Genomic DNA, 25170 nt, shown 5'->3' with positions numbered 1-25170 from the left:
TTATACAGGGACAGACCTGGCCCCACCAGGACTGTACCCCAGTGTTATACAAGGACAGACCTGTCCCCACCAGTACTGTACCCCAGTGTTAGACAGTGACAGACCTGTCCCCACCAGTGCTGTACCCCAGTGTTAGACAGTGACAGACCTGTCCCCACCAGTGCTGTACCCCAGTGTTATACAGTGACAGACCTGTCCCCCACCAGTACTGTATCTCAGTGTTGTACAGTGACAGACCTGTCCCCCACCAGGACTGTACCCCAGTGTTATACAGAGACAGACCTGTCCCCAACAGTACTGTACCCAGTGTTACACAGTGACAGACCTGTCCCCACCAGTTACTCTAACCCAGTGTTATACAGTGACAGACTTGTCCCCACCAGTTACTCTAACCCAGTGTTATACAGTGATAGACCTGTCCCCCACCAGTACTGTATCCCAGTATTATACAGTGACAGACCTGTCCCCCACCAGGACTGTACCCCAGTGTTATACAGTGACAGACCTGTCCCCACCAGTTACTCTAACCCAGTGTTATACAGTGACAGACTTGTCCCCACCAGTTACTCTAACCCAGTGTTATACAGTGATAGACCTGTCCCCCACCAGTACTGTATCCCAGTATTATACAGTGACAGACCTGTCCCCCACCAGTACTGTACTCCAGTGTTATACAGTGACAGACCTGTCCCCACCAGTTACTCTAACCCAGTGTTATACAGTGACAGACCTGTCCCCACCAGTTACTCTAACCCAGTGTTATACAGTGACAAACCTGTCCCCACCAGTTACTCTAACCCAGTGTTATACAGTGACAGACCTGTCCCCCACCAGTACTGTATCCCAGTGTTATACAGTGACAGACCTGTCCCCCACCAGGACTGTACCCCAGTGTTATACAGTGACAGACCTGTCCCCACCAGTTACTCTAACCCAGTGTTATACAGTGACAGACCTGTCCCCACCAGTTACTCTAACCCAGTGTTATACAGTGACAGACCTGTCCCCCACCAGTACTGTACCTCAGTGTTATACAGGGACAGACCTGTCCCCACCTGTACTGTACCCCAGTGTTATACAGTGACAGACCTGTACCCCACCAGTACTGTACCCCAATGTAATACAGGGACAGACCTGTCCCCCACCAGTACTGTACCCCAGTGTTATACAGTGACAGACCTGTCCCCACCAGTACTCTAACCCAGTGTTATACAGTGACAGACCTGTCCCCACCCAGTACTGTACCCCAGTGTTATACAGGGACAGACCTGTCCCCACCAGTACCGTACCCCAGTGTTATACAGAGACAGACCTGTCCCCACCAGTGCTGTACCCCAGTGTTATACAGAGACAGACCTGTCCCCACCAGTACTGTACCCCAGTGTTATACAGTGACAGACCTGTCCCCACCAGTTACTCTAACCCAGTGTAATACAGTGACAGACCTGTCCCCACCAGTACTCTAACCCAGTGTTATACAGTGACAGACCTGTCCCCACCAGTACTGTACCCCAGTGTTATACAGTGACGGACCTGTCCCCTCCAGTACTGTACCCCAGTGTTATACAGAGACAGACCTGTCCCCACCAGTGCTGTACCCCAGTGTTATACAGAGACAGACCTGTCCCCACCAGTACTGTACTCCAGTGTTACACAGTGACAGACCTGTCCCCACCAGTTACTCTAACCCAGTGTTATACAGTGACAGACCTGTCCCCACCAGTACTGTACCCCAGTGTTATACAGAGACAGACCTGTCCCCACCAGTGCTGTACCCCAGTGTTGTACAGTGACAGACCAGTCCCCACCAGTACTGTATCCCAGTGTTATACAGAGACAGACCTGTCCCCACCAGTACTGTACCCCAGTGTTATACAGTGACAGACCTGTCTCCCACCAGTACTGTACCCCAGTGTTATACAGTGACAGACCTGTCTCCCACCAGGACTGTATCCCAGTGTTGTACAGTGACAGACCTGTCCTCACCAGTACTGTACCCCAGTGTTATACAGTGACAGACCTGTCCCCACCAGTACTGTACCCCAGTGTTATACAGTGACAGACCTGTCTCCCACCAGGACTGTATCCCAGTGTTGTACAGTGACAGACCTGTCCTCACCAGTACTGTACCCCAGTGTTATACAGTGACAGACCTGTCCCCACCAGTACTGTACCCCAGTGTTATACAGTGACAGACCTGTCCCCACCAGTACTGTACCCCAGTGTTATACAGTGACAGACCTGTCCCCACCAGGACTGTATCCCAGTGTTGTACAGTGACAGACCTGTCCTCACCAGTACTGTACCCCAGTGTTATACAGTGACAGACCTGTCCCTACCAGTACTGTACCCCAGTGTTACAGTGACAGACCTGTCCCCACCAGTACTGTACCCCAGTGTTATACAGTGACAGACCTGTCTCCCACCAGTACTGTACCCCAGTGTTATACAGTGACAGACCTGTCTCCCACCAGTACTGTACCCCAGTGTTATACAGTGACAGACCTGTCCCCACCAGTCCTGTACCCCAGTGTTGTTCAGGGACAGACCTGTCCCCACCAGTACTGTACCCCAGTGTTATACAGTGACAGACCTGTCTCCCACCAGTACTGTACCCCAGGGTTATACTGGGACAGACCTGTCCCCCACCAGTACTGTATCCCAGTGTTACACAGTGACAGACCTGTCCCCACCAGTACTGTACGCCAGTGTTATACAGGGACAGACCTGTCCCCACCAGTACTGTACCCCAGTGTTATACAGTGACAGACCTGTACCCCACCAGTACTGTACCCCAATGTTATACAGGGACAGACCTGTCCCCACCTGTACTGTACCCCAGTGTTATACAGTGACAGACCTGTCCCCACCAGTACTGTACCCCAGTGTTATACAGTGACAGACCTGTCCCCACCAGTACTGTACCCCAGTGTTATACAGGGACAGACCTGTCCCCACCAGTACTGTACCCCAGTGTTATACAGTGACAGACCTGTTCACCACCAGTACTGTACCCCAGTGTTATACAGGGACAGACCTGTCCCCTCCAGTACTGTACCCCAGTGTTATACAGTGATAGACCTGTCCCCACCAGTACTGTACCCCAGTGTTATACAGTGACAGACCTGTCCCCACCAGTACTGTACCCCAGTGTTATACAGTGACAGACCTGTCCCCACCAGTACTGTATCCCAGTGTTATACAGTGACAGACCTGTCCCCACCAGTACTGTACCCCAGTGTTATACAGTGACAGACCTGTCCCCCACCAGTACTGTACCCAGTGTTATACAGTGACAGACCTGTCCCCACCAGTACTGTATTCCAGTGTTATACAGTGACAGACCTGTCCCCACCAGTACTGTATCCCAGTGTTATACAGTGACAGACCTGTCCCCACCAGTACTGTACCCCAGTGTTATACAGGGACAGACCTGTCCCCTCCAGTACTGTACCCCAGTGTTATACAGGGACGGACCTGTCCCCACCAGTACTGTACCCCAGTGTTATACAGTGGCAGACCTGGCCCCACCAGTACCGTACCCCAGTGTTATACAGTGACAGACCTGTCCCCACCAGTACTGTACCCCAGTGTTATACAGTGACAGACCTGTCCCCACCAGTACTGTACCCCAGTGTTATACACTGACAGACCTGTCCCCACCAGTACTGTACCCCAGTGTGATACAGAGACAGACCTGTCCCCACCAGTACCGTACCCCAGTGTTATACAGTGACAGACCTGGCCCCACCAGTACTGTACCCCAGTGTTATACAGGGACAGACCTGTCCCCACCAGTACTGTACCCCAGTGTTATACAGGGACAGACCTGTCCCCACCAGTACCGTACCCCAGTGTTATACAGGGACAGACCTGTCCCCACCTGTACTGTACTCCAGTGTTATACAGTGACAGACGTGTCTCCCACCAGTACTGTATCCCAGTGTTACACAGTGACAGACCTGTCCCCACCAGTACTGTACCCCAGTGTTATACAGTGACAGACCTGTCCCCACCAGTACTGTACCCCAGTGTTACACAGTGACAGACCTGTCCCCACCAGTACTGTACCCCAGTGTTACACAGTGACAGACCTGTCCCCACCAGTACTGTACCCCAGTGTTATACAGTGACAGACCTGTCCCCACCAGTACTGTACCCCAGTGTTATACAGTGACAGACCTGTCTCCCACCAGTACTGTAAACCCCAGTGTTATACAGTGACAGACCTGTCCCCACCTGTACTGTACCCCAGTGTTATACAGGGACAGACCTGTCCCCACCAGTACTGTACCCCAGTGTTATACAGTGACAGACCTGTCCCCACCAGTACCGTACCCCAGTGTTATACAGTGGCAGACCTGTCCCCACCAGTACTGTACCCCAGTGTTATACAGTGACAGACCTGTACCCCACCAGTACTGTACCCCAGTGTTACACAGGGACAGACCTGTCCCCACCTGTACTGTACCCCAGTGTTATACAGTGACAGACCTGTCCCCACCAGTACTGTACCCCAGTGTTATACAGTGATAGACCTGTCCCCACCAGTACTGTACCCCAGTGTTATACAGGGACAGACCTGTCCCCACCAGTACTGTACCCCAGTGTTATACAGTGACAGACCTGTCACCCACCAGTACTGTACCCCAGTGTTATACAGGGACAGACCTGTCCCCACCAGTACTGTACCCCAGTGTTATACAGTGACAGACCTGTCCCCACCAGTACTCTAACCCAGTGTTATACAGTGACAGACCTGTCCCCACCAGGACTGTACCCCAGTGTTATATAGAGACAGACCTGTCCCCACCAGTACTGTACCCCAGTGTTATACAGGGACAGACCTGTCCCCACCAGTACTGTACCCCAGTGTTACACAGTGACAGACCTGTCCCCACCAGTACTGTACCCCAGTGTTATACAGGGACAGACCTGTCCCCACCAGGACTGTACCCCAGTGTTATATAGAGACAGACCTGTCCCCCACCAGGACTGTACCCTAGTGTTATACAGAGACAGACCTGTCCCCCACCAGTACTGTATCCCAGTGTTACACAGTGACTGACCTGTCCCCACCAGTTCTGTACCCCAGTGTTACACAGGGACAGACCTGTCCCCACCAGTACTGGATCCCAGTGTTACACAGGGACAGACCTGTCCACACCAGTACTCTACCTCAGTGTTAGACAGGGACAGACCTGTCCACACCAGAACCGTACCCCAGTGTTACACAGGGATAGACCTGTCCCCACCAGTACTGTACCCCAGTGTAATACAGTGACAGACCTGTCCCCACCAGTACTGTACCCCAGTGTTACAGTGACAGACCTGTCCCCACCAGTACTGTACCCCAGTGTTATACAGTGACAGACCTGTCCCCACCAGTACTGTACCCCAGTGTTATACAGTGACAGACCTGTCCCCACCAGGACTGTACCCCAGTGTTATACAGTGACAGACCTGTCCCCACCAGTACTGTACCCCAGTGTTATACAGAGACAGACCTGTCCCCACCAGTACTGTACCCCAGTGTCATACAGTGGCAGACCTGTCCCCCACCAGTACTGTACCCCAGTGTTAGACAGTGACAGACCTGTCCCCACCAGTGCTGTACCCCAGTGTTATACAGTGACAGACCTGTCCCCCACCAGTACTGTATCCCAGTGTTGTACAGAGACAGACCTGTCCCCAACAGTACTGTACCCAGTGTTACACAGTGACAGACCTGTCCCCACCAGTTACTCTAACCCAGTGTTATACAGTGACAGACTTGTCCCCACCAGTTACTCTAACCCAGTGTTATACAGTGATAGACCTGTCCCCCACCAGTACTGTATCCCAGTGTTATACAGTGACAGACCTGTCCCCCACCAGGACTGTACCCCAGTGTTATACAGTGACAGACCTGTCCCCACCAGTTACTCTAACCCAGTGTTATACAGTGACAGACTTGTCCCCACCAGTTACTCTAACCCAGTGTTATACAGTGATAGACCTGTCCCCCACCAGTACTGTATCCCAGTGTTATACAGTGACAGACGTGTCCCCCACCAGGACTGTACCCCAGTGTTATACAGTGACAGACCTGTCCCCACCAGTTACTCTAACCCAGTGTTATACAGAGACAGACCTGTCCCCACCAGTACTGTACCCCAGTGTCATACAGTGGCAGACCTGTCCCCCACCAGTACTGTACCCCAGTGTTAGACAGTGACAGACCTGTCCCCACCAGTGCTGTACCCCAGTGTTATACAGTGACAGACCTGTCCCCCACCAGTACTGTATCCCAGTGTTGTACAGTGACAGACCTGTCCCCCACCAGGACTGTACCCCAGTGTTATACAGAGACAGACCTGTCCCCAACAGTACTGTACCCAGTGTTACACAGTGACAGACTTGTCCCCACCAGTTACTCTAACCCAGTGTTATACAGTGATAGACCTGTCCCCCACCAGTACTGTATCCCAGTATTATACAGTGACAGACCTGTCCCCACCAGTTACTCTAACCCAGTGTTATACAGTGACAGACCTGTCCCCACCAGTTACTCTAACCCAGTGTTATACAGTGACAGACCTGTCCCCACCAGTTACTCTAACCCAGTGTTATACAGTGACAGACCTGTCCCCCACCAGTACTGTATCCCAGTGTTATACAGTGACAGACCTGTCCCCCACCAGGACTGTACCCCAGTGTTATACAGTGACAGACCTGTCCCCACCAGTTACTCTAACCCAGTGTTATACAGTGACAGACCTGTCCCCACCAGTACTGTACCCCAGTGTTATACAGTGACGGACCTGTCCCCTCCAGTACTGTACCCCAGTGTTATACAGAGACAGACCTGTCCCCACCAGTGCTGTACCCCAGTGTTATACAGAGACAGACCTGTCCCCACCAGTTACTCTAACCCAGTGTTATACAGTGACAGACCTGTCCCCACCAGTACTCTAACCCAGTGTTATACAGTGACAGACCTGTCCCCACCATGTACTGTACCCCAGTGTTATACAGAGACAGACCTGTCCCCACCAGTACCGTACCCCAGTGTTATACAGTGACAGACCTATCCCCACCAGTACTGTACCCCAGTGTTATACAGTGACAGACCTGTCCCCACCAGTTACTCTAACCCAGTGTTATACAGTGACAGACCTGTCCCCACCAGTACTGTACCCCAGTGTTATACAGAGACAGACCTGTCCCCACCAGTACCGTACCCCAGTGTTATACAGTGACAGACCTATCCCCACCAGTACTGTACCCCAGTGTTATACAGTGACAGACCTGTCCCCACCAGTTACTCTAACCCAGTGTTATACAGTGACAGACCTGTCCCCACCAGTTACTCTAACCCAGTGTTATACAGTGACAGACCTGTCCCCCACCAGTACTGTATCCCAGTGTTATACAGTGACGGACCTGTCCCCTCCAGTACTGTACCCCAGTGTTATACAGAGACAGACCTGTCCCCACCAGTGCTGTACCCCAGTGTTATACAGAGACAGACCTGTCCCCACCAGTTACTCTAACCCAGTGTTATACAGTGACAGACCTGTCCCCACCAGTACTCTAACCCAGTGTTATACAGTGACAGACCTGTCCCCACCATGTACTGTACCCCAGTGTTATACAGAGACAGACCTGTCCCCACCAGTACCGTACCCCAGTGTTATACAGTGACAGACCTATCCCCACCAGTACTGTACCCCAGTGTTATACAGTGACAGACCTGTCCCCACCAGTTACTCTAACCCAGTGTTATACAGTGACAGACCTGTCCCCACCAGTACTGTACCCCAGTGTTATACAGAGACAGACCTGTCCCCACCAGTACCGTACCCCAGTGTTATACAGTGACAGACCTATCCCCACCAGTACTGTACCCCAGTGTTATACAGTGACAGACCTGTCCCCACCAGTTACTCTAACCCAGTGTTATACAGTGACAGACCTGTCCCCACCAGTTACTCTAACCCAGTGTTATACAGTGACAGACCTGTCCCCCACCAGTACTGTATCCCAGTGTTATACAGTGACAGACCTGTCCCCCACCAGGACTGTACCCCAGTGTTATACAGTGACAGACCTGTCCCCACCAGTTACTCTAACCCAGTGTTATACAGTGACAGACCTGTCCCCACCAGTACTGTACCCCAGTGTTATACAGTGACGGACCTGTCCCCTCCAGTACTGTACCCCAGTGTTATACAGAGACAGACCTGTCCCCACCAGTGCTGTACCCCAGTGTTATACAGAGACAGACCTGTCCCCACCAGTACTGTACCCCAGTGTTATACAGTGACAGACCTGTCCCCACCAGTACTCTAACCCAGTGTTATACAGTGACAGACCTGTCCCCACCCGTGCTGTACCCCAGTGTTATACAGAGACAGACCTGTCCCCACCAGTACTGTACTCCAGTGTTACACAGTGACAGACCTGTCCCCACCAGTTACTCTAACCCAGTGTTATACAGTGACAGACCTGTCCCCACCAGTACTGTACCCCAGTGTTATACAGTGACAGACATGTCCCCACCAGCACTGAACCCCAGTGTTACACAGTGACAGACCTGTCCCCACCAGTTACTCTAACCCAGTGTTATACAGTGACAGACCTGTCCCCACCAGTACTGTACCCCAGTGTTATACAGAGACAGACCTGTCCCCACCAGTACTGTACTCCAGTGTTATACAGTGACAGACCTGTCCCCACCAGTACTGTACCCCAGTTTTATACAGAGACAGACCTGTCCCCACCAGTACTGTAACCCAGTGTTATACAGTGACAGACCTGTCCCCACCAGTACTGTACCCCAGTGTTATACAGAGACAGACCTGTCCCCACCAGTGCTGTACCCCAGTGTTATACAGTGACAGACCTGTCCCCACCACTACTGTACCCCAGTGTTATACAGTGACAGACCTGTCCCCACCAGTACTATACCCCAGTGTTATACAGTGACAGACCTGTCCCCACCTGTACTGTACCCCAGTGTTATACAGTGACAGACCTGTCCCCCACCAGTACTGTATCCCAGTGTTACACAGTGACAGACCTGTCCCCACCAGTACTGTACCACAGTGTTATACAGTGACAGACCTGTACCCCACCAGTACTGTACCCCAGTGTTATACAGGGACAGACCTGTCCCCACCTGTACTGTACCCCAGTGTTATACAGTGACAGACCTGTACCCCACCAGTACTGTACCCCAGTGTTATACAGGGACAGACCTGTCCCCACCTGTACTGTACCCCAGTGTTATACATTGACAGACCTGTCCCCACCAGTACTGTACCCCAGTGTTATACAGTGACAGACCTGTCCCCACCAGTACTGTACCCCAGTGTTATACAGGGACAGACCTGTCCCCACCAGTACTGTACCCCAGTGTTATACAGTGACAGACCTGTTCCCCACCAGTACTGTACCCCAGTGTTATACAGGGACAGACCTGTCCCCTCCAGTACTGTACCCCAGTGTTATACAGTGATAGACCTGTCCCCACCAGTACTGTACCCCAGTGTTATACAGTGACAGACCTGTCCCCACCAGTACTGTACCCCAGTGTTATACAGGGACAGACCTGTCCCCACCAGTACTGTATCCCAGTGTTATACAGTGACAGACCTGTCCCCACCAGTACTGTACCCCAGTGTTATACAGTGACAGACCTGTCCCCCACCAGTACTGTACCCAGTGTTATACAGTGACAGACCTGTCCCCACCAGTACTGTATTCCAGTGTTATACAGTGACAGACCTGTCCCCCACCAGTACTGTACCCAGTGTTATACAGTGACAGACCTGTCCCCACCAGTACTGTATCCCAGTGTTATACAGTGACAGACCTGTCCCCACCAGTACTGTACCCCAGTGTTATACAGGGACAGACCTGTCCCCTCCAGTACTGTACCCCAGTGTTATACAGTGATAGACCTGTCCCCACCAGTACTGTACCCCAGTGTTATACAGTGACAGACCTGTCCCCACCAGTACTGTACCCCAGTGTTATACAGTGACAGACCTGTCCCCACCAGTACTGTATTCCAGTGTTATACAGTGACAGACCTGTCCCCACCAGTACTGTACCCCAGTGTTATACAGTGACAGACCTGTCCCCCACCAGTACTGTACCCAGTGTTATACAGTGACAGACCTGTCCCCACCAGTACTGTACCCCAGTGTTATACAGTGACAGACCTGTCCCCACCAGTACTGTATCCCAGTGTTATACAGAGACAGACCTGTCCCCACCAGTACTGTACCCCAGTGTTATACAGTGACAGACCTGTCCCCACCAGTACTGTACCCCAGTGTTATACAGTGACAGACCTGTCCCCCACCAGTACTGTACCCAGTGTTACACAGTGACAGACCTGTCCCCACCAGTACTGTACCCCAGTGTTATACAGTGACAGACCTGTCCCCACCAGTACTGTACCCCAGTGTTATACAGTGACAGACCTGTCCCCACCAGTACTGTACCCGTGTTATACAGGGACAGACCTGTCCCCACCAGTACTGTACCCCAGTGTTATACAGTGACAGACCTGTCCCCACCAGTACTGTACCCCAGTGTTATACAGTGACAGACCTGTCCCCACCAGTACTGTACCCAAAAACAAACATTTCTGGGAAAACCCAGCTCTCAGTTTGGAAGGAATGTTATTTCCTTTGCTTTTTCTGCACTAGATGCTGCCCTGAGCTGCTGACATTTCCCCCCAGTTCCTGTTTTAGTTTATAATTTTCAGCATAGACAGTTCGTTGGTGTTATACATTCCCCTGGTGTTATACCACGACAAACCTCACTCCACCAGTAACATACCCTCGTGCTAAACTTTGGCAGTCTGCCTCATTACCAGTCTGCCTCATGCTGACTAGTGCTGTCCTTGTGTACCAGCTTTCTGTGCAGTGCTCAGGATCCCTGGCTGATTTCCCCTTTTTCGAATTAATTAATAGATTGTAAGTGTTGCTGGCTGGCCACCGTTTGTTGCCCATCCCGACATGCCGCTGAGGTGGTGGTGGTTAGCTGCTTCTTGAATATCGCCCTCCTGTGCTGCAGGGAGGCTGACAATGCTATTCAAGAGGGGCTTCCAGGATTTTCACCCAGTGACACAGAAGGAACAGCATTGTCTTTCCAGGTCAGGATGGGAAGTGGCTCAGTGGGGAATTTGCAGATAGTGCTGTCCTTCGCGTTCCAGGTTGGAGCGGACGTGTGTTTGGAAAGTTCTCTATAAAGAGCTCTGGTGAATTTCTGCGGTGCATCTTGTAGATGATACACACTGCTGCGACTGAACGCAGTGATAGAAGGAGGGTTTGCTCGTGGATGTAATACCAATCAAACGGGTTGTTTTGTCCTGGATGGTAGGAGACAGTGAGGGCTGCAGATGCTGGAGATCAGAGCTGAAAAATATGTTGCTGGAAAAGTGCAGCAGGTCAGGCAGCATCCAGGGAGCCGTGAAGAAGGGGTCATGCCCGAAACGTCGATTCTCCTGCTCCTTTGGTGCTGCCTGACCTGCTGCGCTTTTCCAGCAACACATTTCTCAGTTTTGTCCTGGATGGTGTCAAACCTCTTAGTCATAATCATACAGCACGGAAACAGACCCTTCGGTTCAACCAGTCCATGCCAAACATAATCCCAAACTAAGCTAGTCCCTCCTGCCTGTATTTGGCCAATATCCTTCCAAACCTTTCCTGTTCATGGCCTTATGCCTTTCTGTAGCTGTGATTAGCAATGCTACACCCCCTCCTTTTTTTGTGTTCTCCCTGTTCTTTTTAAATGTTCTAAACCCTGCAATATCAAGCAACCGTTCCTGCCCCTGTGACACCCACGTTTCCGTGATTGCCACAACATCACAGCATCAGGTACTGGCCCATGCTCTAAGTTCATCCCTCTTGTTTCAGACACGCCTTGCGTTATATCAGACACACTTTAACCAACCCTTTGGTTCAGTGAAAAACCTTCCTGATAGATTCACTACATCCTGTCACAGTCCCATCAACGACTCCCACCCCCCCCCCCCTCTCAAATACGTAGCTCTGGCTCCCACGCCCTTGTCAAACTAGTTTAAACCCTCCCGAACCACACAAACAAATCTCCCACCCAAACTAGGTGCAAACTTGATGCAAACTTCAAAGAATTCTGTACCTGAACCCCTCGGCCTGTCAGTTCTACAACACTGCCCAAGGCCCTCCGTTTAGTTGTGTCAATCTTGTCTTTGTTCATGGTACCAAAGTGTAGTACCTTCATATTGTTGGAGCTGCACTCATCGAGGCAGAGAGGTGCAGCCTAACCCAAGGGAAGTGTTCAGGAGCAGGAACCCTAGCCGATTTTCCCTCTCTCTAACCTAGAGGTCAGTGGTTACTGATCAGGAGCAGGAACCCTAGCTGATTTTCTCTCTCTGTAACTCAGGGGTAAGTGGTAAGTGGTTAGTGATCAGGAGCAGGAACCCTGGTTGATTTCCCCTCTCTGTAACTCAGGGGTCAGCGGTTACTGATCGGGAGCAGGAACCCTGGTTGATTTCCCCTCTCTGTAACTCAGGGGTCAGCGGTTAGTGATCAGGAGCAGGAACCCTGGTTGATTTCCCCTCTCTGTAACTCAGGGGTCAGCGGTTAGTGATCAGGAGCAGGAACCCTAGCTGATTTTCTCTCTCTGTAACTCAGGGGTAAGTGGTAAGTGGTTAGTGATCAGGAGCAGGAACCCTGGTTGATTTCCCCTCTCTGTAACTCAGGGGTCAGCGGTTACTGATCGGGAGCAGGAACCCTGGTTGATTTCCCCTCTCTGTAACTCAGGGGTCAGCGGTTACTGATCAGGAGCAGGAACCCTGGTTGATTTCCCCTCTCTGTAACTCAGGGGTCAGCGGTTAGTGATCGGGAGCAGGAACCCTGGTTGATTTCCCCTCTCTGTAACTCAGGGATCAGCGGTTACTGATCAGGAGCAGGAACCCTGGTTGATTTCCCCTCTCTGTAACTCAGGGGTCAGCGGTTACTGATCTGGAGCAGGAACCCTGGTTGATTTCCCCTCTCTGTAACTCAGGGGTCAGTGGTTAGTGATCAGGAGCAGGAACCCTGGTTGATTTCCCCTCTCTGTAACTCAGGGGTCAGTGGTTAGTGATCAGGAGCAGGAACCCTGGTTGATTTCCCCTCTCTGTAACTCAGGGGTCAGCGGTTACTGATCGGGAGCAGGAACCCTGGTTGATTTCCCCTCTCTGTAACTCAGGGGTCAGCGGTTACTGATCAGGAGCAGGAACCCTGGTTGATTTCCCCTCTCTGTAACTCAGGGGTCAGTGGTTAGTGATCAGGAGCAGGAACCCTGGTTGATTTCCCCTCTCTGTAACTCAGGGGTCAGTGGTTAGTGATCAGGAGCAGGAACCCTGGTTGATTTCCCCTCTCTGTAACTGAGGGGTCAGCGGTTAGTGATCAGGAGCAGGAACCCTGGTTGATTTCCCCTCTCTGTAACTCAGGGGTCAGCGGTTACTGATCAGGAGCAGGAACCCTGGTTGATTTCCCCTCTCTGTAACTCAGGGGTCAGCGGTTACTGATCAGGAGCAGGAACCCTGGTTGATTTCCCCTCTCTGTAACTGAGGGGTCAGCGGTTAGTGATCAGGAGCAGGAACCCTGGTTGATTTCCCCTCTCTGTAACTCAGGGGTCAGTGGTTAGTGATCAGGAGCAGGAACCCTGGTTGATTTCCCCTCTCTGTAACTCAGGGGTCAGTGGTTAGTGATCAGGAGCAGGAACCCTGGTTGATTTCCCCTCTCTGTAACTGAGGGGTCAGCGGTTAGTGATCAGGAGCAGGAACCCTGGTTGATTTCCCCTCTCTGTAACTCAGGGGTCAGCGGTTACTGATCAGGAGCAGGAACCCTGGTTGATTTCCCCTCTCTGTAACTGAGGGGTCAGCGGTTACTGATCAGGAGCAGGAACCCTGGTTGATTTCCCCTCTCTGTAACTGAGGGGTCAGCGGTTAGTGATCAGGAGCAGGAACCCTGGTTGATTTCCCCTCTCTGTAACTCAGGGGTCAGCGGTTAGTGATCGGGAGCAGGAACCCTGGTTGATTTCCCCTCTCTGTAACTGAGGGGTCAGCGGTTACTGATCGGGAGCAGGAACCCTGGTTGATTTCCCCTCTCTGTAACTGAGGGGTCAGCGGTTACTGATCAGGAGCAGGAACCCTGGTTGATTTCCCCTCTCTGTAACTCAGGGGTCAGCGGTTAGTGATCAGGAGCAGGAAAAAGGGAAGCCTTCAGAAATGAGATAATGAGAATCCAGAGAAAGGATATTCCTGTCAGGGTGAAAGGGAAGGCTGGCTGACTAAAGAAATTGGGGCCTTGGAGGGAAGTAAGGGGGGAGGCTTCCATATCCGCCACAGATTCACCTGCACCTCCACACACATCATCTATTGCATCCGCTGCACCCGATGTGGCCTCCTCTATATTGGGGAGACAGGCCGCCTACTTGCGGAACGTTTCAGAGAACACCTCTGGGACACCCGGACCAACCAACCCAACCACCCTGTGGCTCAACACTTCAACTCTCCCTCCCACTCCACCAAGGATATGCAGGTCCTTGGGCTTCTCCATCGCCAGACCATAGTAACACGACGGCTGGAGGAAGAGCGCCTCATCTTCCGCCTAGGAACCCTCCAACCACAAGGGATGAACTCAGATTTCTCCAGTTTCCTCATTTCCCTTCCCCCCACCTTGTCTCAGTCCCAACCCTCGAACTCAGCACCACCTTCCTAACCTGTAATCTTCTTCCTGATCTCTCCGTCCCCACCCCCACTCTGGCCTATCACCCTCACCTTGACCTCCTTCCACCTATCGCATTTCCAACGCCCCTCCCCCAAGTCCCTCCTCCCTACCTTTTATCTTAGCCTGCTGGGCACACCCTCCTCATTCCTGAAGAAGGGCCTATGCCCGAAACGTCGATTCTCCTGTTCCCTGGATGCTGCCTGACCTGCTGCACTTTTCCAGCAACACCTTTTCAGCTCTGATCTCCAGCATCTGCAAACCTCACTTTCTCCTGACTGGGACCTCTTTCCCTGGTGTGTAGGAGGCTGAGGGGGTTTATAAAATCATGAGGGGCATAGAGAAAAGGTGAATAGCAAAAGTCTTTTCTCCACGGTAGGGGAGTTCAAAACTCGAAGGCAAAGGTTTAAGGTTGGGGAGGGACCTGAGGGGCAATGTTTTCACATATACGGTGGTGCACGTATGAAATGAGCTGTCAGGGGAAGTGATGCAGTCGGGTCCAAGTCCACCATTAAGAAGATCTTTGGATTGGTACATGTTTAGGAAGGGTTTCGAGGGATATGGGTCAAACGCAGGCAAATGGGACTCATTCCGTTTAGGAAACCTGGTTGGCAGGGTTCGGCTGAAAGGTCTATTTTCCGTATTATATGACTCTATGATTTCCTCTCTCTCTGAATCAGGGGTCAGTGGACAGAGATCAGGAGCAGGAACCCTGGCTGACTGCCCTTCTCTATAACTTGGGGTGCCAATGTCAGTTGTAGAATGGCTAAAATCGACCAACTTATGTTTGGTTTACATGACTGGAACGGCCTGGTCTTGTTCAAGGTTTTGTGACTGAGCAACTAACTGGAAGAGGCAGTCAGCAGATCCCAGTCCTGTGTGAAAAGGGTGGGGATGATTGTACATGGATAAACGATTAAAGTGAACAATACCACCGAGAGAATAATGCAGGATTCTCACTTTGACCGTGCACGAGGCCAACACTCACCAACTTGTACTTGTCTGGTACTCCCTTACGGGTCAGAGCCTCCATCAGTGAGGCCAGGTTACTGTTGCTGTGACATTTGTAACGCAGAGCGTAGAGCATCACCAGCCTCACTGCATCCAAGTCCGACACTTTGGGATTCTGCAGCAGCTTCCTCACATTCTGCAAACCATCGAGAGAGAGAGAGAAACTTACTTCAGCAATAATCCCAGTCCCACCTCCAAACACAAACACCATGGCTAGATCCAAATCTGACTCACCGAATGGCAGAGGTGTTACGATGCAGAATGACGCCTTTCGGGCCATCACGACTGTACTGACCCTCTGAACATTTTGACTTTGTGCCATCCCCTGCCCATTAATCCACATGAATGTCCTCTGGAATGCCTCAACTGAACCTTGCCCCACCACACTTCCAAGCATTGCATTCCAGACCCTAGCTTCATGCTGCGTGACAAAATGGATTCCCCCTTCCTTATCCTACAGCAGATAGTGTCTGTTGCTGTCACTATCTCAATGGTAGGCACAACATATCTAACACTAGACGGCATGAATTTAAAGTGAGGGGGGAAAGTTCAAACGAGATGTGAGGGACAGGTTTTGTTTTTACACAGAGTCTGCAACACACTGCTAGGGCTGGTGCTGCAGAGAGATATGACAGGCCTTTTAGATAAGCACATCAATAAGCGAGGAATAGGGGAGATATGGACAACGGACAGGCAGAAGGAATTCGTTTAACTTGGCTTCATGGTCAGTGCAACATTGGGGTGGAAAGGCCTTTTCCTGCGCTGTTCTATGGTTTAACATGAAGACCTACCTCCACCACCCAGCCCAACTCCTGCACCTCTGCATGTCACAGAATCTCCACTTCAGTTCGTGATTAATAATCCACCAATTTTTCCGAACTTCGAGAAAAACACTACCCATCAATAAGAGGTGGCTGAAATGGTGGGCTGCTGACTTGAAGAAAGAGCTTGTAGCAGGTGGGACTAGGTTAGGTTGGGATATCTGGTCGGCATGGACGGGTTGGACCGAAGGGTCTGTTTCCATGCTGTACAGCTCTCTGACTCGATGTGTGGCGGGTGTTGACGTGGCTACTGGTTTCCCAGAGTTGCCGACATGCAGTTGTGCAGGGAGTAGTGAGAGACAATGAGAGTGAAATTTTAGCCTCCAGATCTGGAAGTCAGGAGCAAGGAAACTGCATGTGGCCTTTGAAGAGACAGAATGTCAGAGAGGAGACAAATATCAAGCAGCAGGAGTGAGGGGCCAGCTGCGAGTCTGTTGGCGACAGTCTATGCACTCAAATTGTTCGTCATAGGTCAGAGGTCATAGACTGAGGCTCTGCGACTCTGTGGGTCACAGACAAACAGAGCCCACTCTGTCTTTCTCATTGCCTCACACTCTCAACTCTTGGTATCCTTCTGCAAAAATACAAAGGGCCTTCTCACCACCATAATTAAGGAATTAAAATGCAGAAGAATGTTTAAAAGTTGTGGTCAGAGGGGTTTTGAGCAAAATGGTAAAAATTCAAGAGCAGAGAAACAGTCTAATGTCTGAAGACAATGACATAACGGCCAACAACTAACTCTTTCCGGGTCTGGACTTTCATCTTCAACAGTAAAGGGTTAATTGGCCTTATTTCTCATAAAATCTTAAAGAACCAAATGATAGGGAAAGTTGACATGATCTCATTGGCGCAATCTCCAAATAACCAGAAAGAGTCAATCCTGTCACTCCTGTAAAACCTCCCCTCACCTCTCAAACAGCTCAAACACCAATGAATTGGAACTACCAAGAATAACTTGCTCTGCTACACTGTGTCAGGTGAACTGTAAGCAGTGCCACAGAAATGAAGGAAGAGGGCAGAAAGATTGTGTATACGGTGATGGTGACTGAAGCATATGGAACCGATTTGAGGGAGAGACTGGGCAGCAGGTCATCTGGTGTTAGGGACCAGGGAACCTCGGAGGGAAAATAAAATCACAGCATGGCCGGGGCAGTGGCATCACCGTGTTCAGTCTGGGAATATTTTAATGTCAAAGATAGCAACTGATGAAACACTTGGTGGATAAACAAAAGTACAGCACATTCGGGGCACAGAGAGCAGAGAATCACAGAATGCCTACAGTGTGGAAGCAGGCCATTCGGTGCATCGAGTCCACACTGACCCTCCGAAGAGCATCCCACCCAGACCCACCCTGTAACCCTTCATTTCCCATGGCTAATCCGCCTAGCCTGGCCACTGTGGGCAATTGATCATAGCCGATCCACCTAACCTGCATATCTTTGGGCTGTGGGAGGAAACCGGAGCACGCGGAGGGGACCCACACAGACACGGGGAGAATGTGCAAACACCATATCGTCGCCCGAGGTCCCTGACACAGTGAGGCAGCAGTGCTAACCACTGAGCCACCGTGCCACCTGAGCATACACTCAGCACGGACTGAAAAACAACTGAAAGCTGCAAGGATCACTGCTTGGGAACATGCTATACACTATCGATATCAATGCTTTGGAAGCAAGAACTTCAGTTACTGGACCCAAAACACGAACCTGGCCTTCTCTTCACAGATGCTGCCAGACCTGCTGAGTTTTTCCAGCAATATCTGTTTACACTTCTGATTTCTTTTTCTGAAGATGGTCTATGGTTTTGATAAGTGTGAGGCTCCCCACTTTAGTAAGAGGAATGGAGGTGTCGGCTATTTCTAAAACAGTGAGATTGGAACAATTGATGTCCAAAGGAATCTGGGTGACCACCACGTTCCTGAGTCACTGAAAGCGATGATGCAGGTGCAGCAAGTCACCAGGAGGTTGGCCTTTATTGTAAGAGACTTTGAGTACAGGAATAAAACATCTTGCTGCCGTTGTACTGAGCGGTGGTGGTCTCCTAATCAGGAGGATACACTCACAATGGAGTAAATGCAGTGGGCGGCACGGTGGCACAGTGGTTAGCACTGCTGCCTCACAGCGCCAGAGACCCGGGTTCAATTCCCGACTCAGGCGACTGACTGTGTGGAGTTTGCACGTTCTCCCCGTGTCTGCGTGGGTTTCCTCCGGGTGCTCCGGTTTCCTCCCACAGTCCAAAGATGTGCAGGGTCAGGTGAATTGGCCATGCTAAATTGCCCATAGTGTTAGGTTAAAGGGGTAAATGTAGGGGTAGGGGTAGGGGTATGGGTGGGTTGCGCTTCGGGGGGTCAGTGTGGACTTGTTGGGCCGAAGGGCCTGTTTCCACCCTGTAAGTAATCTAATCTAATCTAAATTCACAGCAGTGTGCAAAACACCAACATGTTCACACAGATTGACAAACGTTTTAGTTCCTCTCACTGTGAGTCAGGCCAATTTGTATGGTTTGTACTGAGAAAACTATTAGAAGGTCATACCATAAAGGGTTAAGTGGACTGACATTTTCTTTAATGTAGACATGGTGAACGTCTGGATAGATTTGGATCACCTGCAGGAGACAGAGAAGTAGCAAGAACTTTCTCTCCCTAAGTGTTTGTGTTTTATGTTAAGTTTCTGTTATTAGCAATGACATGTCTGCAAGCAGGGAAGGTGGAGACTAGGTGGTGTCTGCTGGTAATAGTGCTCCAGGGTAGATTGAAAAGATCAACTGGCTGTTAGCTGCCTCTCCCTTCTTAACTGTTTACATCTAAATAGATAATAATGCTGATGGTGCTCAGATAATACTGCTCCATGAAACTGATTATCATTAGCCCAGCTTAACGCTGTCCCAGAATTCACCACAGAACACATTAATCCATGTGCAAATATAAACTCAGTACAGCCATAACCAGGTTCCATCTAAAGTAGCAATGCTGAAGATGATTTATTTCGGACTCAAGATGTGACACAGAATGGAACCATAGAATCCCTGCAGTGCAGAAAGACTCCATTTGGCCCATCTAGTCTATATTGACCCTCCGGAGAGCAGCCCACCCAGGCTCAGCTCCCCACACTATCCCCCCCGTAACCCTGCGTTTTCCATGGCTAACCCATCTAACCCGCACGTCCCTGGACAAACCGACTAAGCTGCACATCTTTGGACTGTGGGAGGAAACCAGAACACCTGGAGAAACCTCTCACAGACACGGGGAGAATGTGCAATCGAACACGGGTCCCTGGTGTTGTGAGGCAGCAGTGCTAACCACAGAGGGACTGTACCACCCTAGCACTTTCATTTTCTATTTCTGACCTCTTGCATCCCCGTAGTTTGCTTCATTTTTAATGTAGTGTTTGGGTCTGAAAGAAATTCTAACTTGGATACTCAGCAGGAGAACTCTTTTCTCTCCTTCAGCTGGAGCTCGGAGGCTTTGATCATTCACCATGAGTATTAGATGCAGACAGGTTCCGGGGAAAGATGGCATTAACGGCAGGGTAGCATTCCCTCGCTGTCCTGTCTATCTTGTCAGCCTGGATTACAGTCAGGTCCAACCCCTCACTCTCTGAGCCACAAGTCTTCAGCCCAACACTTCCACACGGACCCTCCGAAGAGTAACCCACAAGTGGGGTGGCGCGGCTGACTGTCTGTGTGGGGTTTGCACATTCTCCCCGTGTCTGCGTGGGTTTCCTCCCACAATCTAAAGATGTGTACGTTAGGATGGATTGGCCATGCTGCATTGCTCAGTGTTCAGGGATGTGTACGTTAGGGTGGGTTGGCCATGCTGCATTGCTCAGTGTTCAGGGATGTGTACGTTAGGGTGGGTTGGCCATGCTACATTGCCCAGAGTGTTCAGGGATGTGTACGTTAGGGTGGGCTGGCCATGCTACATTGCCCAGAGTGTTCAGGGATGTGCAGGTTAGGGTGGGTTGGCCATGCTACATTGCCCAGAGTGTTCAGGGATGTGCAGGGTAGGGTGGATTGGCCATGCTACATTGCTCAGAGTGTTCAGGGATGTGTACGTTAGGGTGGGTTGGCCATGCTACATTGCCCAGAGTGTTCAGGGATGTGTACGTTAGGGTGGATTGGCCATGCTACATTGCCCAGAGTGTTCAGGCATGTGCAGATTGGGGTGGGTTGGCCATGCTACATTGCTCAGAGTGTTCAGGGATGTGCAGGTTAGGGTGGGTTGGCCATGCTACATTGCCCAGAGTGTTCAGGGATGTGTACGTTTGGGTGGGTTGGCCATGCTACATTGCCCAGAGTGTTCAGGGATGTGTACGTTTGGGTGGGTTGGCCATGCTACATTGCCCAGAGTGTTCAGGGATGTGTAGGTTAGGGTGGGTTGGCCATGCTACATTGCCCAGAGTGTTCAGGGATGTGTACGTTTGGGTGGGTTGGCCATGCTACATTGCCCAGAGTGTTCAGGGATGTGTACGTTAGGATGGATTGGCCATGCTACATTGCTCAGAGTGTTCAGGGATGTGTACGTTAGGGTGGGTTGGCCATGCTACATTGCCCAGAGTGTTCAGGGATGTGTACGTTTGGGTGGGTTGGCCATGCTACATTGCCCAGAGTGTTCAGGGATGTGTAGGTTAGGGTGGGTTGGCCATGCTACATTGCCCAGAGTGTTCAGGGATGTGTACGTTTGGGTGGGTTGGCCATGCTACATTGCCCAGAGTGTTCAGGGATGTGTAGGTTAGGGTGGGTTGGCCATGCTGCATTGCCCAGAGTGTTCAGGGATGTGTGGGTTAGGGTGGGTTGGCCATGCTACATTGCCCAGAGTGTTCAGGGATGTGTACGTTAGGGTGGGTTGGCCATGCTACATTGCCCAGAGTGTTCAGGGATGTGTACGTTTGGGTGGGTTGGCCATGCTACATTGCCCAGAGTGTTCAGGGATGTGTACGTTAGGGTGGGTTGGCCATGCTACATTGCCCAGAGTGTTCAGGGATGTGCAGGTTAGGGTGGATTGGCCATGCTACATTGCCCAGAGTGTTCAGGGATGTGTACGTTAGGGTGGGTTGGCCATGCTACATTGCCCAGAGTGTTCAGGGATGTGTACGTTAGGGTGGGTTGGCCATGCTACATTGCCCAGAGTGTTCAGGGATGTGTAGGTTAGGGTGGGTTGGCCATGCTACATTGCCCAGAGTGTTCAGGGATGTGTACGTTAGGGTGGGTTGGCCATGCTACATTGCCCAGAGTGTTCAGGGATGTGTAGGTTAGGGTGGGTTGGCCATGCTACATTGCCCAGAGTGTTCAGGGATGTGCAGGTCAGGGTGGATTGGCCATGCTACATTGCCCAGAGTGTTCAGGGATGTGTAGGTTAGGATGGATTGGCCATGCTACATTGCCCAGAGTGTTCAGGGATGTGTAGGTTAGGATGGATTGGCCATGCTACATTGCCCAGAGTGTTCAGGGATGTGCAGGTTAGGGTGGATTGGCCATGCTACATTGCCCAGAGTGTTCAGGGATGTGTAGGTTAGGATGGATTGGCCATGCTACATTGCCCAGAGTATTCAGGGATGTGCAGGTTAGGTTGGGTTGGCCATGCTACATTGCCCAGAGTGTTCAGGGATGTGTACGTTAGGGTGGGTTGGCCATGCTACATTGCCCAGAGTGTTCAGGGATGTGCAGGTCAGGGTGGATTGGCCATGCTACATTGCCCAGAGTGTTTAGGGATGTATAGGTTAGGGTGGATTAGTTAGGGGTAAATGTAGAGTAATAGTGGAGGAGAATGGGTCTGGGTCGGTAAGTCTTCGGAGGGTCAGTATGGACTTGTTGGGCCGAAGGGCCTGTTTCCACACTGTCGGGCTTCTATGATTCTTGTTACTAAGTGCAGCCACTTGATCCCTGCAGGGAATTAGAGGGTGTATTTCAGATGGAAAACAGCATTGATGAAACTTCCCTCCATACGCTGCAAGCTGCAGACAGCAGGAAATCACTTCAGCTCCACTATAAAACACAAGGAGTGTTCATTCAGAGCTTCTGCTTTTCTCCAGCTCATTGAGGAAGTTTTACAAACCAGCAGACCACAAGCAATCAGTCTGCGAATGCTGCCACGTGATACATTGACACAGTGACAGGATTTAATGAAAGTAAGATCACTGCAACAGATTGAGAGTAAAGATCCCTCCTTCTACTATTTTAAACAAAGTACAACTCCCTTTATACCAACCCCATCAAACACACAAAGGGCAGGTACAGCACACATGAAATACAGAGTAATGACCCTCCGTATGCTCAAACCTCTTGTAGATTATATTCTGAACAGACTGGAAGAAAAAAAGGTTATTTAACCGTAATGGATATTCATGTCTAGTTCCAGTCTGGCAGCATCAGGTCTCTGCAGAAACAAAAAGAGCTAATTGCAGAGACTGCTGAACTCAAATCAGAAATAACAAGGCTCTTTGGACACAATGGGGGGTGGGGGGGAGGGGTAACGTATTTGTACGAGGAGGTGGGGTGGATGGGTGGTAGAGAAGAGCTCAGTGGTCAGAACAGATCGCATAACAGGATGTCAACAAAGTTTCCTACTCTTAATGTAAACTGGCCGGAAACATGTTGCAGAGACGGGCTGAAGGTCACTAGCATTGGCTTGTGGCCAGAGTGTAACAGAAGATGTACAGTGTGGGGTAACCTAGCGCACTGTGAAAGAACATCTCCATAAATGTCAGCTTATGAGGATAGATACAGAGCAGCAATGAGAAAGGAAGTAAGTAAAAGAGTTAAAGCAAGTGCCCGCAAGAAATAGCTCAGGGCACATCAACGACTTAGCTGTCAGAGACTCTCATTCTAATCTCACACCAGCAGCCAGAGCTTACAGCTCGATGCAGACTGACGACAGCAGCAGAAGCAGCAGACAGAGGTGACCCACACTCTAGATTAGAGTGCGACTGGACAGGCACAGCAGTTTCCAGCACCACTCTAATCTAGAATCTGCAGGCCTTGTTTTTACACAGACCGAAACTGCAGCTTTGGTACAGGCTGGGAGGGATGGGAACAAGGAGAACAAAAGACTAGCTCCTCTCCTCCCCTGGGGAACAGCTGTGGGACAAACGTCGGAAACTTTGCTGCGAGGAGTTTCAAAGGAGGAAGCAGCGACTTTCCTGAAGCAGAGAGAGAGGCAGCAACTGTTTGGCCAATGGGCGAGAGGTGACATACTGCAGACAAAACAACACTGTCCATTTCACCAACATGCAGAGAATCCCTACAGGGTAAAAACAGGACGTTTGGCCCATCGAGTCCACAGTGAAGATCACTGCACCCTGATCCACCCCCCCTACCCTCTCCCTGTAACCCCTAGTCCTAACCCCAGGATGAATCCATCAAGGTTGCACATCCCTGGGCACTATGGGACAATTTCCCATGGCCAATCCACCCTGACCTGCACATCCTTGGACACTCTGGGCAATGTAGCATGGCCAATCCACCCTAACCTGCACATCCCTGAACACTCTGGGCAATGTAGCATGGCCAATCCACCCTAACCTGCACATCCCTGGGCACTCTGGGCAATGTAGCATGGCCAATCCACCCTGACCTGCACATCCCTGAACACTCTGGGCAATGTAGCATGGCCAATCCACCCTGACCTGCACACCTTTGGAGCGTGGGAGGAAACCAGAGCACCCGGAGGAAGCCCACACAGACACGGGGAGAATGTACAAACTCCACACAGTCAGTGGTCCGAGGGTGGACATGAACCTGGGTGCTTGGTGCTGTGAGGCAGCAGTGCTAACCACTGAGCCACTCCTGATCACCGAGGCTCCTGCTGGGCCCAGTGATCGGGAGAAGGCAGGCTATGTGATAAATCTCTCTGTACAAAAAGGGGAAGAGATGACACGCTCAGGTGGCCCAAACTAATCCAGAGTCAATAGTTTGGTTTTGAAATGCAGACATTGTTGCCATGTAGAAATTGCAGCAATCATTATACAGGCCGAACCCAGTCCTAGTCATCAGACAATGGACAGATCATGTCATACATGACAGTGCAGAACCCCCTCAGTGCTCACCCTCCGACAGTGCATCGCTCCCTCAGCACTCACCCTCCGACAGTGCGGCACTCCCTCAGCACTGACCCTCCGACAGTGCGGTGCTCCCTCAGCACTGTCCCTCCGACAGTGCGGCACTCCCTCAGCACTGACCCTCCGACAGTGCGGCGCTCCCTCAGCACTGACCCTCTGACAGTGCGGCGCTCCCTCAGCACTGACCCTCCAACAGTGCGGCGCTCCCTCAGCACTGACCCTCCGACAGTGCCCACTCCCTCAGCACTGACCCTCTGACAGTGCAGCACTCCCTCAGTACTGACCCTCCAACAGTGCGGCGCTCCCTCAGCACTGACCCTCCGACAATGCGGCACTCCCTCAGCACTGTCCCTCCGACAGTGCGGCACTCCCTCAGCACTGACCCTCTGACAGTGCGGCGCTCCCTCAGCACTGACCCTCCGACAGTGCGGCGCTCCCTCAGCACTGACCCTCCGACAGTGCGGCGCTCCCTCAGCACTGACCCTCCGACAGTGCGGCGCTCCCTCAGCACTGACCCTCCGACAGTGCGGC

General features: G+C 51.3%; 1 protein-coding gene across 1 annotated transcript in view; it reads right to left on the bottom strand.

Moving 5' to 3' along the window:
* The window catches only part of vps45 (vacuolar protein sorting 45 homolog), a 123629-nt gene that overhangs the window by 42104 nt on the left and 56355 nt on the right, over positions 1-25170 (bottom strand). Inside the window, exon 11 of the mRNA XM_087984958.1 lies at positions 15742-15900. Coding sequence (XP_087841084.1) covers positions 15742-15900 — 159 coding nt within the window. The remainder of the gene's footprint in view (positions 1-15741; positions 15901-25170) is intronic.

The sequence above is a fragment of the Chiloscyllium plagiosum genome, unplaced genomic scaffold (genome assembly GCF_037043375.1).
Source record: "Chiloscyllium plagiosum isolate Xiang-an unplaced genomic scaffold, Cpla_swu_hap1 HiC_scaffold_50, whole genome shotgun sequence".
Classification (NCBI taxonomy): domain Eukaryota; kingdom Metazoa; phylum Chordata; class Chondrichthyes; order Orectolobiformes; family Hemiscylliidae; genus Chiloscyllium; species Chiloscyllium plagiosum.
The sequence above is the reverse complement of the archived record's forward strand: the minus strand, read 5'-3'. Positions and strand labels throughout refer to the sequence as shown.